Genomic DNA, 19,060 nt, shown 5'->3' with positions numbered 1-19,060 from the left:
TGTGTGTGTGTGTGTGTGTGTGTGTGTGTGTGTCTTTCATCAAATTGGGTTGATGTGTAATTTACATATAATAAATTGTACCCACTTGAGACACACAGCTTGATGAGGTCTGATATGTGTATATGGTCACCTCCACCCCAGTCCAACCTTCTAGAAGTTTCTTTCCTGATTCTTTGTAGTCAATTTTCCTCCAGCCCCAAGCCTATAGAATCACAAATCTGCTTTGTCTTTCCAGCTTTGACTTTGGAGGACCTTTATACAAGTGTGATCACAGGCCAGATGCTTTAATGTTTAGCCTTCTTCACTCAACCCAGTGGTTTTAAGATTCTTCCATGCCATTGCTTTTATTGGCCATTTGTTCCTTTTTCTTGTAGAAGAATATTCTATTGCATGAACACATCATTATTTGATTTATCCTTCACCCATGGACGGATGTTAGGGCCCTGCACAGATGAAGGCTGCTATAACCGTTGGGCTTAGGCCTTTGGGAGAAGGAAAGACCTTCCTCTCTCCTTCTAACCTCATTTGACTCTTACAAGCCCTTGATTAGGGCTTGATTAGGTCCTGGACACTCTCCTTGAGCTCTTTTGCTCAACGCCAGCACTCTACTACCCCGAACCACAGCTCTACTTCTGTTTTTTTTTGGTGGTTCACTGGAGATAAGAATCTCATGGGGGAGGGTGGGCCTGGGAAGGTGGCTCAGTGGTAGAGCGCTTGCCTTGCATGCATGAGGGCCTGGGTTCAATTCCTCAGCACCACATAAGCAAAAAGAAAAAAGCCGGAAGTGGCACTGTGGCTCAAGTGGTAGAGTGCTAGCCTTGAGCTGAAGAGCTGAGGGACAGCGCTTAGGCCCAGAGTTCAGGCCCCATGACAGGAACCCCCCCCCCCAAAAAAAAAAACCGGAATCTCATGGGAGCTGCGCACTGGTGGCTCAAAGTCCATGAGACTCTTATCTCCAGTGAACCACCAGAAAACCAGAAGTGGCACTGTGGTTCAAAGTGGTAGAGCACTAGCCTTGAGCTGAAGAGCTCACTGTAGCTCAAGCTGAAGTGCCCAAGCCCAGCGTTCAAGTCCCACAACTGACAAAATAAATAAATAATAATAAAAAAAAAAGAATCTCATGGGACTTTCCTGCCTGGGCTGGCTTTGAACCACAATTCTCAGATCTCAGCCTCCTGAGTAGCTAGGATTACAGGCTTGAGCCACCAGTGCCTGGCCCTTTATTTATCCCAATACACCAGTGTGATCCCTCTAGCCACTGGGGGTGAGGGGTGAAGCCCAGGGGCTAGGGAACACCAAGCTCTGGTCTCTGGAGGGGCAGGGGGACCCAAGGGCATTTTGGCAGCTGCCACCGCTGAGACCAAGGGAGTGTGCCAGGGCTTGCCCCAGAATTCCCTCCTGGGTGAGCAGCTGTGAGGTAAGGAAACCTCTGTTTACCTTGGCCGCCCCATCAGGGCCTGTGGACTCCATGCTGTGGGCTGGTCAGAGCTGGGCTTGGGCAGGACCTGGGAAGGGGGGAGTAGAAGTGAAGCGGGCTTCCCTGTGGGGCCCCAGAGGTTGCTGGAAAGGCCAGAGCTGCACACCTCCACCCTCAGTCCTGCCAGCCATTTCAGTTTCACATACAGACACTGTGAGCAGGCAGAGGGTTGGTCCCTCAGAGGGCCTGGGGTGAAGTTCTGCTTCTCTGGGCCTCAGGTTCCTCATCCCTTAAAATGGACCCCAGGCCCTTACTTGGCCCATGTCACAGGACTAGTCAGAGACCATGGCAGCAGAGGACTAGGAGATCCTATTGATTGCCCACGTGGCAGAGAGAACCTTCTGCCTGAGCCAGTTCTGGCTGTGAGCTCCATGTACACTCCTCCTCCCCAAAAGCCCCAGGAGCTCAGGCAGGTTCAGCCACAGTTGGCTTCCTGCACCCATGACCTGAGCAAAGGTACAGGCCTACGCTCAGAAAAGCCCTGCACTGAATGATCTTCTATCCCTGCAGGCTTTGAAAAAAGTTGTGTGTATGTGTGTGTGAATGCATGTATGCACAGATGTGCTCATATTAGGGTTTGAACTAAGGGCCCAGCTCTCCCTTAGCTCTTTTGCTCCAGGCTAGCACTCTACCACTTGAGCCACAGCTTCACTTCTGGATTTTTAGTAGTTAATTGGAGATAAAAGTCTTGTAGACTTACTTTGCTCTGGCTGACTTTGAACCACAATCACCAGATCTCAGTCCCCAGAATAGCTAGGATTACAGGCATTTTGTTCAGTTCTTTTTCTTTGTAGTACTTGAGATGAACCCAGGGTCTCTTGCATGCTAGGCACACACCCTACAACTGTGCTATGTCCTCAGACCAGAAATGTTCCTTGGGTCCAGCCCAATAATTCTTCATTTTTAAACAATATTCTAGGGTATTCATTTTTTAATAGGCCATGCAACAAATTATCTAGTCAGTCCTGCCTCTGACTCAGGACAGCTGGGTAGAGAATTAGCTAATAAACTTTCAAGGTGAGTCACCCTGTCAGAGACAGGAACATGGCTAATCCCTTCCTAGAGCTTGGCTCCCACAAATCCAGGGCAGGCCTGTTCATCTCAAGCCTCAGAGAGGCCCCAGAGATGTCAGCAGAAAACAGGAAAACAGGCTTTTAGAAGGGCCAGAGGTGAATGGGGCCCTATGGGCTGAGGAAACAGCATGAGAGAAACTTCAGGGAGTTGAAGTCCTGGCATCTTTCAGGGGGCAGGGGCAGCAGATTCAGACTCTAGTGCCACCCTCAGCCCTGTTTCTTTAGGGATGGTATGCTGCTGGGGACCAGTGGCTCACATCTGCAAGCCTAGCTACTTAGGAGCCTGTGATCTGAGGACTATGATTTGAAGCCAGCCTGGGCAGACAAATTCAACAGCCTCCTATCTTCCTTTAACCAGAGAAAAAAAGTCAGAAGTGGAGGTGTGGCTCAAGTGGTAGAGGATAAGCCTTGAGCAAAAAAAGCTAGGCAAGAGCATAAGGCCCTGAATTCAAGTTCTTGGTACTGGCACACAAAAACTTATCTTAGGGATGGTATGTAAATCAGAAAATGCTTCAAAGAAGCTTGAACTTGAGCCAGGTGCCAGTGGCTCACACCTATAATCCTAGCTACTTAGGCAGAGATCTGAGGATCGCGGTTAAAAGCCAGCCTGGGCAGAAAAGTCCCTGAGACTCTGATCTTCATTAAACCACCAGAAAACTGGAAGTGGTGCTGTGGCTCAAGTGGTAGAGTACTAGCCTTGAGCTGAAGAGCTAAGAGACAGTGCCCAGGCCATGTTCAAGCCCCACAACCAACCAAAAAAAAAAAAAAGTATGAAATTGTGCCTCAACTGTCAAGTGCTATCTACACAAGCAGGTTGAGGGGTCATGCATTGCTATTGAGATGTGGTTCGGGTCAGTGGAGCCCTGAAAAGCCCAATGTTGGAGAAAGAGACTCTCTTGGTGATGCAGGAATTCGACTCTTGCATTGCTGAGGTCCGGGGTGGGGGTCCACATTCCAGAAAAGACACTTGTATACTCCACCCCCCAGGCACACAACCTTTATTTCTCTGCCAGACAGCATGTCAGCAATGTATACAAGGCCTGGTCTCTGCCAAGATACCCCCAACTCTTCTCTCTTGGGCCTTCCAGAACTTTAGAGGGGAGGAAGCCTAGCAGGCAGGGCCCATTTGTCTGTCTGAGGATCAGGAACAGGATGTAAGTCTTCATTTACATATAAAATAATCACTTTGTACATGCTCAAGAGCAAAGACACACAGGTATCTGCTGGGTTCTGCTATGCCTAGCTTTTGCCAAAGGAGAAAAGAAAAGTAAAGAGAGAAAAAAACAACAAATGTGTCCCCTAAGTGCTATCTTCCTCCCACCTGACATCCACAAGCAAATGCTAGGTCCCCCAGCTGGAGGGAGGGAGGGAAAAAGGGAGGAAGTATGCTGGGGAACAGCCATCCTGGTGATCTCCTTCTGGCCCTTGAGCTTTCGGGAAGAGATGGGCGCAGTGACTCCTGAGGCTGCGGAATCTCCCAGCCAGACAGAGATTGCCGCACACTGCCTTGGTCAGAGACACAAAAGCCTCTAGGGTCTTCTGTACCGAGGACATGTCTGGCCTCTTCTGGACAGATGGCCACAGTGCTGTGTGTTCGGGGCAGTGAAACTTGAACTTGGGAAATGAGCTGAGGGCTGAAGATGTAGTTGGAAGTCAGACAGACTGTTGGGGTTCCCCCACCCCAGGACAGTCCTACCCAGCCCCTCCTCCATTCTTGTGCTCTTCCCTCTAACCCCTCAAGTCCCTGGGGCCTGTGTATATATAAACAGAAACAGGCTCTGGCTCTCCTGAGTCCTCTATGGGGCAGGGCCAAGTTGGGGAGGGGGAGGAGTTGTGGGCCCAACTACACAGCTGGGCCCAGATGGCTTCCTCTGATCCCTCTTCCTGCTTCCCGGGTCAAACAGACTCCAAGACCAGAGGTCAGAGCTTATAAAAGTCCAGGCTCTTAAGAAAACATGTAAAGCCCAGCCACAGGTTATCAAGCAAATGCCCAGCTGAGCTAGGAGATAGCACGGATTCAGGGGTTCTGCAACTGTGATGTGGGGGCCACCTGTGGCTTTTTGGAAGAACCTTCTGGCCCAGAGCTTCAGGAAGGGAACTTCCCAGGAGAGTTTTGGAGATGCAAGCCATGGCACCCTGAGGGGGGGGCGGGAGGGAAGCGAGGACAGGGATGCCAGGGCTAGGCCTGCAGTGGTGGCTCCAGCCTCAGCCCTGTATGTCCAACAGGTTCAGGTGGTTAGATGGGGGAGTGTGGAGGCAGGGCTAGGGAGAGGGGACAAAGGCCGGGGCACCATCAGTCTGAGGTCCACACAGAGGTTCTTTTCCACTCCTGATGCTCACTTTTGGTCCTTTTTTGTCTGGAAGAAAAACCCAAGAGCACATGAAGACATATTCATGACCGCATACATTTCAAGCTGGCCCTTTCTGTCCTCCATTTCTTGCCCCGATTCAATGTCCAGCCTGGCCAGCCCTTCTGAGCTGCAGGTCAGACACCCTGCCCTTGTTGCCCCCACCCCCCAAAGGCCTTCCCTCCACATCTTTCCTGGATAACCTCAACTGCCTCCAGGGAGAACTCTTCTCCATCTTGCCCACTACCACCCTCCTATAGCTGGCATCACACAAAAGCCCAAACCCAGCCTCACCAGCCCATTTTATGACTCCTCACTGTTGAGCTGTACCTGAGCCCTCCCTAAACCATCTCCACTCAGCTTCTGCTGCACTCATTCCCTCTCCCCAGTCCAGCCCCCAGGCCTCCTGACAGTGGCTCAGCCACACCTAGGCAGAGCCAGAGGCGGGCAGTAAGACCCTCAGCCCCAAGATTGACCTTGCTCAGACAATTCCCCCCAGAACACATCCTCGTAAATCTCAAGTAAGCTGCAAGCGTTAGGCTGCAGCAAAACTTCCCTAAAAGGGCACTGGGCTGGCTTGGGAACGCAAAGGGTCCTCTCTCTCACACCAGCTCTGTCCCACTTTAGGAGGCCCAAGGGACTGCAGCAGCCTGCTGGCCCAGGGCAGAGCTGTCTGGGTTTCTAGCAAGCACACACCCTGCCGCAAGTATAGCCACAAGTACCCAGCCCGAGTCCCTACTGTGGGCCCCGTACCTGCTCCCTTTCAAGCCAAACTTTGCTGAGACCAGAGTCAACATGTCCAATCAATGGTGGAGGAAGAAACCCTGTCCAGCAGCAGCTAACTCTCAGCCAGGACTCAGCCTCCTTCCCAGACAGCTCAACACCACTCGCCAGTCCCTCCAGTATCTCCCATAGGAAGGTGCTGAGGGAACACCCAGCACTTTCACCTTAGAATCCAGGGCCCTTGGGCTGGGAAGGTGGCTCAGTGGTAGAGCGCTTGCCTTGCATGCATGAGGCCCTGGGTTCGATTCCTCAGCACCACATAAGCAAAAAAGAAAAAAACCGGAAGTGGCACTGTGGCTTAAGTGGTAAAGCGCTAGCCTTGAGCTGAAGAGCTGAGGGACAGCGCCCAGACCCAGAGTTCAGGCCCCACAACTGAACCAAAAAAAAAGAATCCAGGGCCCTTGCTGCCCCCGGGCCTCACCTCTCTGCCTTGCACCTCACACACTGATCCCATCAGAAGAACCTTTAGTCCATGCCCAGTCAGGTTCAGTCCTGTCAAACCTTCACTGTAATCCTGAATCTTCTAGAAACTACTCTAACCACTAGCCTGGCAGCCCTTCTAAGCTATCCCAACCTCTACTCTCTCCTTTCTCACTCCAGTGATCCTCTGAGCTCAGCAGCCACTGCTGAACAGCAATAAACAACGTACGGCTTTCCTGTGAATGGAGAAATTTTAGCCAGGGGCAGAATTCTTTCACTTTTAATTTTTTTCAATGAAGCTTGTGGAATTCCTTGGCTGTTAGGCCATTAGGAATCTCTCTTGAGGAAGACAAAGACACCACTTGGCTGCCCATGTTACTAGGAGGACTTGGTGGGGCAGGTGAGTATGTTGAAGCTGGCCACCTTGTCTCCTCCATGCTCCAGCCAGTGCTGGTGTGCCCTCGCCCTAGTGGCTGCAGTTTCTGGCACCAGATTCATTTCCTCCTAGCCTTTCACCAGGGGTGTCCCCATAAGGTGAGCACAAAGAACCAAGTATGGTGCGTGTGTGATGGCCTATTTCAGCTCTGTCCAAGAACTGCAACAGACCCTGCTTTGGCTAAGTGACCCCTGCTTTGGCTGAGTGACCCCCCTGCCCTTGCTGGCCACCCTGCACTGGCTGAGTGACCCCCCTGCCCATGACAGTCATCTCACTCTGTCTGAGTGACCCCTGCCCCTGCTGGTCACTACTTAACACAGACCTGTGGAAAGTCAGCTTCTCTAGAGAGAAGAGGCAACTCATTTGGATCCTTTGTCAAATGATACAATTAAAAAAAAAAATCCCGCAGCTGGTTAGGCAGCGTGGAGGATGGGGGCTCTAATGGAATGAAAGGCATGTGATTTATTTATATCCTCCTCTGAGACAGGACACATTCCGGCCAGAAGTGGCCCCCAATGTCCTGGATGCTTCAAGCAGGCCTCAGCCACTGCCTGGCCCAACGCAGGCCCCTCCCTGGCCCAGCAGTCCAGTCTGAGGCTCTGCACATAGCCATCTCTGTCTGACCCTTGCCATTCTCTCTGCCACTTCTGAGTCAAGGCAGACTTTCTCTGTCACTCCCATTCCAAAGTGACAGACACCTAGAGACTGAACCCCATGTAGTCTGGGACCTAGGAGGTAGTCAGTAGCCACCCGCTCCAGGCTGGTGTGAGTGTCCTGAGCATGCCTAGAAACAGGCCATGCACAGGGGTCAGGCAATGCGGGTCAGGGGAGGGGGTGGTAGCAGGTGAGGAGAGCAAGGCAGCACAGCCTGAGCAGTGTGCCACTATAGCCCTGTCAGGATCCGCAAACCCCAAGACAACCGCCCCCATCAGATGCTGGAGCCTTTTACTTCTACTTTGTGTTCCAACAGCAGCTCTCCCATTGCAGATGGCAGGACCGGGGAGGGAGGGAGGAGCTCAGAGCAGGCGGGAAAGGCAGATGGAAGGGGCTGGCAGGAGCACCGCTACTCACCATCCACGTGGTTCCGGGACAAGTATTTGAAAGCCTCATCAAGCAGGATGACAGGCAGTGATATCTGCAGCACCACCCCCCACTGGTATCCACTCAGCGGGGTTACCTGGAAGATAAGCTGACCGGAGATAGGGATCCAGTTAAGGCCAAGGTAAGGAGTATCTGGCCCAGGGACCATATACAGCCCACAAAATAATGTTACTTTGATAGATTAGCCCTATATACTCCTCAAATGCTGCTTCTTGTTGACTGGCTGAAAGCTGGCTACCTATACCGATAGTTTCACATGGCCCATAGACGATGTTGTACAAAGCCCACAGATGGGCCTTGAGGAAATGAAGGGTACCCTGCCCTGGTTGGCTCAGCCCCTCGCCGTCTACCCAGGTGCCATCAGACAACTGTGGACTCTTTATGAACATGCCTAAGGGCCCTGCCCTTTGCCCACTGGGTTCACACTGCTGAAGTGCCATCCCTCCCTTCATCCATAGAACCAAGTCCCATCCCTCTTGTTAGGAAGGAGGGTTCCTCTTCCCTAGGAAAGTCCTGGTCTTGCACGCCCCCCCCCCCCCAGTCCCGGGACATTCCCTCAGCAAGGGGTCTCCACCTCGTCTGGTCAGGGGCTCCTGAAGGCACAGACCCATCCAGATGACAGCAGCTGGGTAGACTGCTCACCTCTCTGTCCTCCAAGCAGCTCTCACTGCAGAGGGGCCCAGAAGGGCCCCGCACCCAACCAGGGCACCTCATAGACGAGGGCCATTTGGTTCCAGTCACCCCAGGAACTGAGCAGGAAGAGGAAGGCATGTGGGGGAACTCACAGGCAGAGGTGGCACAAGTAGGATAAGGAAGTGCAGAGCCATGGACACAGCCACAGCTGCCAGGAGCCAGGGGTTCAGCCAGGGTGGCATCCGAAGGAGAGACTGGTTTTCAGAGACACTGCAGAGGACACAGAGGGAGAGCCCCTGTCTCAGCACTTCCGTGACTGGAGTGCAGAGCCAGGGTAGTTATCATTATAGCGTGTCCAGCCTTCTGGGGCCTAGATCCCCTTTCTTTGTCTCTCAGCTCCAATCTTGGGCCCTCCACTTTTTGAAACCCCAACCTTGGCCTCCTTTGCTCCTGGATTCCAACTGTCCCCCTCTGACTCTCATCTCTTCTCACCCTTAGACACCAATTCTGGTCCCCCTGACTCTCAGCCCCAATCCCGGACACTCTGACCCTGGGCACTGAGCCCCTCTGCCCGGCCCACCTGTTGAGGGCGTTGCACATTTCAATGGTCACCAACACAGATAGAGCCATGGTTGTAGGGAAGCGAGACTCAAAGACCTCACAGTCGATGCCAGCAAAGAGTGGGTTGTCCTCAGAGCACTTCAGGAAGTTTCTCTACAGTCATAGGGGACAAGAAGAAAGCAACTCACCAACCCTGCTTATAGCCACAGCACAGGATGCCTTGTAGGGCACTGCTGGGAGAGCTGGGTTCCTTCCCTTCCCTTCTCTCCCCCCCAGATGGGGCTGGGGGGAAACAGAGGGACAGCTTGCTGGCATTAAGGAGGACACCAGTAAGTCCTGAGACTGGGAGAGACTCCAGATTTTGCTTTGACTTCCTGGGTCTCTGAGGTGTCTGAGTATAATTGACAGACCAGTGAAAATCTATCCATAAAAACCATCCTGCATGGAATTCACCTGGGTGGGCTAGAAAAATCAAGGCCATGCACACCTTCTCCTTTGTAACTAAGCAAGGCTCCAGTCTTCCTCCCTCCCTCCCTTCCTGCTCTAACAACTGAGTGTCACCACCCTATGTCCTGCTTACGACACAGATGACAAGTAGCTGGGACCTAGCCTAAACACAGCTCCCCGGTGATGGACGGAAGCTGTCAGAGCTGGGCGCCAGTGGCTCCGGCCTGCAATCCTAGATCCTCAGGAGGCTAAGACCTAGGGGGCTGAAGTTCTAAGCCAGTGCCTAGCAGAAGCCTGTGACTGCATCTTCAATTAACCAGCAGAATTCCGGACTGCTCAAGCGGCTCAAGTGATAGAACACCAGCCATGAGCAAGCAAGCTGAATCAGAGGACAAGGCCCTGAGCTCAAGCCCAGTACCAACACGGACACAAAAAAGAGAAGCTATCAGCCCTATGGCCTTTGAAGCCCCAGAGGGTTTTCTTTTTGCTCCTCAGAATTGACTGTGAAAACAGCTGAGGACATTCAGATTCTGGCTGTCCTGGGAGTCTAAAGGTCTGTGAATTTGGAGACCTCTAAAGGTAAGGGTTTAGAACCAGAGGCCTGCTATGAAAATAATTCTCTAGGAGAACTTGTAGTGTGTATGCTGACAAGCTGTCTGAGCAGTAGCAACCATTTCCTCTGCCATGGGTGCAGCATCACTTCCGGTTTTCTGGTGGTTGACTGGAGATAAGAGTCTCACAGACGGGCTGGGAAGGTGGCTCAGTGGTAGGGTGCTTGCCTTGCATGCATGAGGCCCTGGGTTTGATTCCTCAGCACCACAAAAGCAAAAAAAAAGCCAGAAGTGGCGCTGTGGCTCAAGTGGTAGAGTGCTAGCTAGCCTCGAGCTGAAGAGCTTGAGGGACAGAGCCCAGGCCCAGAGTTCAGGCCCCACGACCAGACCCCCCCAAAAAAGAGTCTCACAGACTTTCCTGCCTGGGCTGGCTTTGAACTGACATCCTCAGATCTCAGCCTCTTGAGCAGCTAGGATTACAGGCGTGAGCAGATAGATGCATGGCCTTTTTTTTTTTTTTTTTGCTAGTACTGGGGCTAGAACTTAGGGTGTCAAGTACTTTCTCTTAGCTTTCTTGCTCATGCTGGCACTTTACCACATAAGCCACACTTCCAGTCTATCATTTCTGACTAATTGAAAATGAAGTCTATGGACTCTTCTGCCCAGGCTGGCTTTGAACTGTGATCTTCAGATCTCAGCCTCCTGAGTAGCTAGGATTATAGACATGAGCCATCTATACCCAGCTTGAATCTTACCTTTTCTAAATAAACCATGGGATTTTTAACCAAAACTGACACTCCAGACTTTCAGGCAAGTGTGATTTTTTTTTTTCCCTCACTGGTGCTGGAGCTGGCATTGGAACCTTGCACAGTCTGCTCTAGATAGGGGTGCTAACACTGAGCCATCCCCCAGCCCTGCACCCCTTTGTATTGGGTGCTGATCACACAGAAGGGAAAAATGTTCTTACCTTGGAGCCTGGCTCCCTCTACCCAGTAACCAAGAGCCAAATCCTTCTGTGTGCTGTGGCCCCACCCACTCAATCATTCTTTTTTCTCTTGGTGGTGCTGGATTTGAACTTAGGGCTTCCTGTACTTGGTGAGACTCTCCCACTTGTTCCCCCCTCCCTCCGCTCCCCGGCCCAGTTTGAGAGGCGCTCAGGGCTGGCACTTCTGCTCTCCTAGATATATCACGAGCTCTGAGGAATGGATCCCATTCCCATCTGAGAAGCCTGCTCGCCCCCTCTTCCCTTGCCTGCCTGGCTGAGGATTCTCCTTGTACTTCACAGCCTTCGGATTTTTAGTTTGTTGGTTTGGTTTGTTTTTGAGAGATTGCTCACTATACAGCCCAGGTTAGCCTTGAACTTTATGATCCTTCCCTCTTGCCCTAGCCTCTCAGGGCTAGGATTACAAGCATGTAATGCCTGGTTCCCCTTCAGGTTTCACTAACTTCACATATATGCCTTTACTGAGCATCAGTATTACAAGTACTAATGTAGCAATCATCTTGAAAGCCCTATAAGAGCATTATTATCCATTTTATAGATGAAGAAATCAAGGCACAGAGAGGTCAAGCAGCTCAGCCAAAGTCATACAGCTAGCAGGTAGTGAACTACAGTGTGAATCCTGCAGCCAGGATCCAAATTTTATGCCCCCTGCCCTTAACTACTCTGCTCTTTTTTGGTAGCTTCTTCTACAAATCCTGGGTCTCTAGACTTCTCTTGAAACCCAATACCTCTAGCTAAAAGTTCTACCTTAAGATGGCTACACTTGGGATGGCTCACGCCTGTAACCCTAGCTACTCAGGAGGCTGAGATCTGAGGATCACAGTACAAAGCCAGCCTGGGCAGAAAAGTCCTCATGAGACTCCTTTCCAACTAACCACCAGAAAACCGGAAGTGGAGCTGTAGCTCAAAGTTAAAGAATATTAGCCTTGAGCAAAGAGGGCTCAGGGACAGTGCCCAGGCCCTGAGTTCAAGGCTCACGACTGACCCCCCCAAAAAAAGAAAGGAAGACTGCAACTGTCTGTTTCATGGTTTCTTCCCCACTGTGACATTCAGTTCTTTGAAGAGACTACCTGCCTAGGATCTGCCCGAACATCAGGAAGGTGCTCCCCTGCACACAGTGGTGGCTAGGTGAGAAGGGACATGACCTCAGAGCCACCAGAAAGAGGGGACCAAGCAAGTGCAGCTGACTGGCAATGTGTGAGGTGGATCAGTAAGCAATGGAACTGCAAGGACATGGAAGAGGAGGGAAACAGGGAAGGGAAACAGACTTTGCCTGGGCCTTTTGCCTATGAGACATTGCAGAGTATGCAGCTGGAGGATAGAGGTCAGGGGCCCTTTGTCTATAGGATGGTGGCAGCCACAGGGCTAGATGGAAGCGGCACGGTTCCCATGCTCCAGGCTGGGATGCTTCTGAGTCCCACATGGGCCAGGAGAGCAGATTCCCAAGGGTGATCTGTGGCTCAGCAGGGAAGGGGGCAGGAGGGATAGGCAATGCTTGGGATGGGGGCCAGGCTGACACTGCACCACAGCCAGGAATGTGGCTCACACCTGTAATCCTAGGCACTCAGGAGGCTGAGACCTGAAGGACTACGGTTCAATGCTGCCGGGGGAGAAAACTATGCTAGATTCTATCTTCAAAATAACCAGCAAAGCTGGGCACCAGTGGTTTAGACCTGTAATCCTAGCTACTCAGGAGGCTGAGATCTGAGGATTGCCATTCAAAGCCAGCCCAAGCAGGAAAGTCCGAGAGACTCTTATTCCAATTAACCACTCAGAAAACTGGAAGTGGCACTGTGGCTCAAGTGGTAGAGCATCAGCCTTGAGCTGAGGAGCTGAGGGACAGTGCCCAGGCCCAGAGTTCAAGCCCCACAACCGACCAAAAAAAAAAAAAAAAAAAAAAAAGCAAAGGGATGGTAGGGGAAAAACAAAGGAGGAGGCAACAATGCTCGATAGGAAATGGACTCATTACCTTGCTTATGTAATTGTAACCCCTCTGTACAGTATTTTTACAATAAAAAATACAAAAAAAAAAGAAAAAAGAAAAAAGCAGGGCCACAGGGGTGCCTCAAGTGGTAGAGCAACAACTGAGCAAGCAAAGTTGAGCAAGGGTGAGGCCTTGAGTTCAAACCCCAGAACTGCTAAGAAGACAAACCGTAAAAGAAAAAAAAAAAGAAATGTGGCATCTGGGCTGCTGTTTTGTAGAGAAGAAAAGCCACCTTCCTGCCCTGTAGCTCTTGCTTCAATGATAAAACCTTCCAAGCCAAGGCTCAGGCTGACGGCAACAGCTTCTGGAACTTGTATCCCAGCTGTCCGAAGCGAGGCTGGGGCAGGCACCTCCTGGCCAGAGGCCTCTGGTTTGGTACCTGAGAAACACCTGTTGACCCTCTGCCTCAAGTTCCACCATGCGCACTCCTCTGAGACCCCTGTGTCTGGGGGCTTCTTGGTGAAGGGAAACCTCTGGGTTGCTTATGGCCTTTAGTCCCCTATTGAAGCAGCCGAGAGAAAGCATAGGCACTTTAGGGCTGGCTGAGCTGGCTCCTTGGGTGGTAGACAGTTACAGAAGGAGCTGTAAGTTAGCCTTGGGGTCTAGACACCTTCCCCTGGAACTCCAACAACCCAATCTGTGAGTCTACCCCAGAGCTGCCCAACATGCTCTCAGGCCACCGTGTGCTCACCAGCTGGTAGAAGGTGAGATGAGGCCCCTCAGCGTCATACAGGAACCACCAGGTAGCGGCTGCCACGGTTGCCAGGCCCACGTACACTGCAGGAGGAGGGAAGGAAGACTGGATACAGTACCCAGCTACGGTTCTCTGCTGCCCAATTCCCTTCCCTATTTCTTGGACTTCCATGAGAGAACCCTCTTTAAGTCACAAGGCTCTCTCTTCTGTTGATTTTGGGCCTGAGCATGCAGGCTGGAGATGTAGCTGCCATTCTGTCACCCTGAGGGACACCTGCTTGAGAATGGAGCTAAGGCAGAGCCAAAATATGAATAGTGCTACTATCTGAGGCCTGGATCCAGCCATACCTGAAGTATGCCTCGTCTTTTCAGTTACATGAGCCCCTAGCATTTCTTTCATAACACTGGCTGAATTGAAGTGTCTGCAGTCTGAAACTTAACTGGCATAGCTCCTTAGAAAGCATGTGAATGTAACTGACACCTGGCTCCAGCTCACCTCCAATAGCTAAATACCGGAAGAAGAGCCAGCCACTGATGAGGGCCTCTCGGGGGCTCCTGGGTGGCTTCTCCATGATGTCCAGGTCAGGTGGGTTGAAGCCCAGGGCTGTGGCAGGTAGGCCGTCAGTCACCAGGTTTACCCAGAGCAGCTGCACGGGGATCAGGGCTTCAGGCAGGCCCAGAATTGCTGTGAGGAAGATGCTAAAACCAGAGGCATGGGCTTAGCCCCTGCAGGCAGAGGTCTGGCTATGTTTCCCAGCCCAGGATGGGGTTACCTTGTCTCAATTCTAGCTGTCTCTCTGCTGGTGCTGCTGCCATACAGCATACACAAACAAGGGGGGTGTGCACACACATACATGTGTGAATGCATGTATGTGTGTGTGTACAAGCCAGGGTGAGTGAACAGGGCACCACCTATTTCTGCCCAGCCTACCTGCCCCAGTGCTAACTCTGAATTTCCAACCTAGTAGGGCTAAGGGAACAGACACAGACACAGATGCAGACACAGACACAGACAGACAGACAGACACACAGACACACAGACACACACACACACACACACACACACACACACACACACACACACACACATCCTACAGACATCAGATATATGCAGTACATGTTGCATCTATCAGAATCCGACAATCACAACTTCTGTGTCCTTCAGTGAGCAGAGGCAGAAAAATCCGTGCACACTCACCGTTTCCCGGCCATTTGGAACATGTGCACAGAATTAAGTGCAGAATTACTCTGTCACACATCCTGCTTGTATTTATGCCTCCAGCTGTGTAAGAGGGCACAGTACATACACATGGACACACACACGGACACACTCCTCCACAAAGGTGAATCTGGCTTTTCTGAGTCCCTAAGGTGGGGAGGTGGTCATGGTGGGAGGGGTGTCGGGGGTTTTCCAGGCATGCTGGGGTGGGTGGGGGATGGCAGCGGGCAGGTCAGACCATATTCATAGATTAGCAAGCATGGATACGTTGATGCCTGGTACAGAAGGCAAGGAGGGGGCTCCGGGGCCTCACCAGACAACCTCGCCAACATTGGAGGAGATGAGGTAGCGTATGAACTGCTTCATGTTGCTATAGATGGCGCGACCCTCTTCCACTGCAGCCACGATGGAGGCAAAGTTGTCATCTGACAGCACCATCTCTGCGGCTGACTTGGCCACGGCTGTGCCTGAGCCCATGGCGATGCCAATCTCTGCTTTCTTCAGGGCCGGGGCATCATTCACCCCATCACCAGTCTGTAGGTCAGATAGGACATACCTGAGACATTTTCCTTCCACTGCTCTGCCTCTCTCAAGTCCAGCCCACCCACGTTGTAAGGGAGGATGGTGGTTCAATGTCAGCCCAAGCAAAAAGCAAGGCACCATCTCAATTTTTTTTGTGGGGCTTGAACTCTGGGCCTGGGTGCTGTCCCTCAGCTCTTCAGCTCAAGGCTAGCCCTCTACCACTTGAACCTCAGCCCCACTTCTGGCTTTTTTTGCATATGTGGTGCTGAGGAATTGAATCCAGAGCCTGATGCAAGGCAAGCACTTTACTACCACTGAGCCACCTTCCCATCCCACTATCTCAATTAAGAAGGTAGGCATGGTGGCTTGCAACTAGGCTTCCAGTTATGTGAGAAGCCATATGTAGGGGGATTGAGATCCAAGGGCAACCCTAGGTGAAACTCAAGATGCTATCTGAAAAAAGTAACTAAAGCAAAAAAGAGCTGGGAATGTGGCTCAACTGGCAGAGTAAATGTAAGGTCCTGAGTTCAAACCTCATACATCAAAAATAAATAAATAAATAAATAAATAAATAAATAAATAAATAAATAAATAAGCAAGCTTATGGCTAGGGGTCTGTGACTCACACCTGTAATCCTAGCTACTCAGGAAGCTGAGATCTGAGGGTTTTGGTTTAAAGCCAGCTCAGACAGGAAAGTCCATGAGACTCTTATCACCACTTAATGATAATTAAAAAAAAGCCAGAAGTGGAGCTGTGGTAAAGCTCTAATAGAGCTAGAGTGCTAGCTTTGAGCAAAAAAGCGTAAGGACAGCACTCAGCCCTGAGCTCAAGCTCTACGACCAACTAAAAGAAAAAAAATTAAAGAGCTAGAGGTGTGGTTCAAGTGACAGAAGGCTTGCCTGGTGGCCAAGGAGCCACCAGGTTCAAGTTACAGTATTACTACTACTACTACTACTACTAACAAATTAATTTTAAAAACAGATTAAGGTAGAGGCCATACCCAAATCAGAGGCCAAGTCAAGGGTACTCTTAAAAGTCTGAGTTGCTGTCAAGGTTAAGATTGGAGACCAGATAAAAACTGAGGCCAAACAAAATTAAGGTGAAGATGGTGAAGGTGAGTATTTAGAATGAGTTGGAAGTCCGGTTCAAGGCTGGAATCCCTATCAGTGTCCAGCTCAAAGCAAAATAGTCTAATTCTGATGGAGGTCAAAGTCAGCACAGAGCCCAAAGATAAAGTTAACTACCAGCTTATAAGCCAAGAGTCCAGGGGCTCGTACTGGTAACCCTAACTACTCAGGAGGCCAAGATCTAAGAATCATTGTTCAATACCAGCCATGGTGTAGGAAAGTCCCTGAGACGCTTCAATTAACCAGCAAAAAGCTGGAAATGGAGCTGTTGCTCAAGTGGGAGAATACCAGCCTTGAGTGAAAAAGCTAAGAGACAGCATCTGGTACCCAAGTTCAAACTCCAGCACCAATACAAAAACAAAAAAAAGGGGGTTGGGCTGGGAAGGTGGCTCAGTGGTAGAGTGCTTGCCTTGCATGCATGAGGCCCTGGGTTTGATTCTTCAGCACCACATAAGCAGAAAAAGCTGGAGGTGGGGCTGTGGCTCAAGTGGTGGAGGGCTAACCTTGAGCTGAAGAGCTGAGAGACAGTGCCCAGGCCCACAACTGACAAAAAGAAAAAAAGGCGGGGGGAGGGTAGCGGGTGGCGGGTGGGTCAAAACAACCAGTTTCCAGTCATAATCACGTCAAGCCCTCCCCAGCTCCAAGCCCAGGCCTCACCATGGCTGTGACCTCATCGAAAGACTGCAGGTTCTCCACAATGCGGGACTTGTGAGTGGGCTCCACGCGAGCAAAGCAGCAGGCCGTGCAGCAGGCGTGACGCTGCTGCTCAGGGCTGAGGTCATCAAACTCACGGCCTGTGTAGGCCTTGCCTAACACGTCCTCCATGTCCCCGAAGATGCCAAGTCGGCGGCAGATGGCCACAGCTGTACCTTTATTGTCCCCTGTGATCATGACCACTCGGATACCAGCCTGGCGGCAGCGTGCAATACAAGCAGCCACCTCCGGCCGGGGTGGGTCCAGCATACCCACACAGCCCACGAAGGTCAAGTCTGTCTGTGGAGAGGACAGACGTATGCTGGGCCTGAGCTCAGGCCTGACCAGCTGCCTGGTCAGCCTCCTCTAGGAGAACTCAGCTCCCAGCACCCACCTCATACTGCACAAACTTGCTGCTGTCATCCAGCTGCATGTCCTCCTTCCTGGGGGGCTCATCCCGAGTTGCCAGCGCCAGGCAGCGCAGGGTGTCTGAGCCTGAACCCCAGTCCCGAATCTTTGCCAGGATCTGCTCCCTGGAGGTGGCATTCAGGGGTACTGTGTGGCTCCCCACTCGAACTGAGCGGCAGCGCTCAATCACACTCTCGGGAGCCCCCTGCAGAGGGGTGAGAGAGAGGGAATGAGGCAACTCCACCACAGGGAGCTTCCTCCTGCCTAAGACACCCAAGGGCATACATGGAGGCAGGGCCCAGAATCCACTTATCAGAGGCTCAGGGTGGGACCCAAACAGGCTTCCTTGTGAGAAAGCCAAACCTACGGGGAACATGGCCATGCAGTATCGGGGGGGGGGGGGGAACTGGCATCTTGCACCTCTGCCTGGCACTGCCATTACGATGCAATTGGGGGGTGGGGGGCTCAGTGGTCACTAGGGAGGGAGGTGTGGTGGGTGTGGCTTGGAAAGGTTGGCCTTTGTGAAAGGGTGACAAGGTTCCTTAGCACCAATGGGGTCTTGCCTTGACTTCACCCAGGCCCAGGACTCGTCCCTTGGATGCCCCTTCAGTGGCTTCTCCAACTCCCTAAAGTCTACTCCACACTGGCAAAGCAGGAAGTGCTCCTGGTGTGAAAACCCTTTCCTCTCACAAGGGGTTGAAACCAACAGAGCTTGGGGCAGAAGCACCAGGTTTGGAGGCAACCACAGGTGGCCTTGCAGGTGGAGGCTCGGGTGGAGGCTCCTTTCCCTCCCTGGGATTCAGTTTCCGAAAAGCCAATCACCAAAGGGAAGAGCACCCACAGGGATCCTACCATAGAGGGAAAAAGGGCTTCTGGGAGCTTCTAGCCCAACAGCACTGTCCACATGGGGAGACTAAAGCCCACAGAGGCACACAGATGATCCCAAGGGGTGGGATGGGTTCACATTCTCTATGCTTCTTCCCACCTGGTGCCATTAGGATTTCAGTCCCATGAAATGGAAATCCTGGGTGACTTCAAGGTCATGTGGTGAGGTGGTAGTCCTCAGCCTGGGCCAGGGTCAAGGGCTGTCTGGGTCTCTTGATCCTACCTTATTCCCACCATATCTAGGTGTTGCTCCCAGAGCCCTGCAGGGCACTGGCCACCCCTACTTTAGACTCTCACTTGCACAATGGGTCTCACAAATCCCTGGTGGCAGTTCAGTGCCTGGTGTCTCCAAGAACTGGAGCCAGTCCCCCTTGTTACCCCTGGAGCCCCAGTCCCCATGGCCAGGCCCCACCTTCACGAACATCTTGCTGCCCTGGCTCTTGGGGCTGGGACGGGTAGGTGTGCAGTAGACAGACATGGACTTCCGGTCCCGTGAGAACTCGAGGGTGAACTCCTTCCTCATGAGCTGCTTGATTACCTGTGGGTTCACGCAGGTCAGGGCAAGAGGGGCAGAGCCAGGGATGCTGACCTGCCTCTCACAGGCCCCAAGAAGACCCTCATACATCTGCACTCCTCTGACCCCAGCGTTCAAAGACCCCTCCTTCCTCCCCCACAGTTGCCATTTCCAGAGCTCA

General features: G+C 51.9%; 1 protein-coding gene across 1 annotated transcript in view; it reads right to left on the bottom strand.

The window, feature by feature from the left end:
- Positions 1-3,532: 3,532 nt before the first annotated feature.
- Atp2a3 (ATPase sarcoplasmic/endoplasmic reticulum Ca2+ transporting 3) overlaps positions 3,533-19,060 on the bottom strand; it is a 36,933-nt gene continuing 21,405 nt past the window's right edge. The window contains exons 12-21 of the mRNA XM_070001750.1: positions 18,778-18,903; positions 17,467-17,685; positions 17,037-17,372; positions 15,043-15,263; positions 14,007-14,209; positions 13,509-13,594; positions 8,852-8,985; positions 8,424-8,541; positions 7,609-7,726; positions 3,533-4,907 (exon numbers count right to left, since the gene is read on the bottom strand). Of these exons, the coding sequence (XP_069857851.1) occupies positions 4,813-4,907; positions 7,609-7,726; positions 8,424-8,541; positions 8,852-8,985; positions 13,509-13,594; positions 14,007-14,209; positions 15,043-15,263; positions 17,037-17,372; positions 17,467-17,685; positions 18,778-18,903 (1,656 nt within the window). The 3' untranslated portion in view covers positions 3,533-4,812. The remainder of the gene's footprint in view (positions 4,908-7,608; positions 7,727-8,423; positions 8,542-8,851; positions 8,986-13,508; positions 13,595-14,006; positions 14,210-15,042; positions 15,264-17,036; positions 17,373-17,466; positions 17,686-18,777; positions 18,904-19,060) is intronic.

Source organism: Dipodomys merriami, unplaced genomic scaffold, assembly GCF_024711535.1.
Source record: "Dipodomys merriami isolate MVZ:Mamm:240054 unplaced genomic scaffold, mDipMer1.0.p SCAF_59, whole genome shotgun sequence".
NCBI lineage: Eukaryota > Metazoa > Chordata > Mammalia > Rodentia > Heteromyidae > Dipodomys > Dipodomys merriami.
The sequence above is the reverse complement of the archived record's forward strand: the minus strand, read 5'-3'. Positions and strand labels throughout refer to the sequence as shown.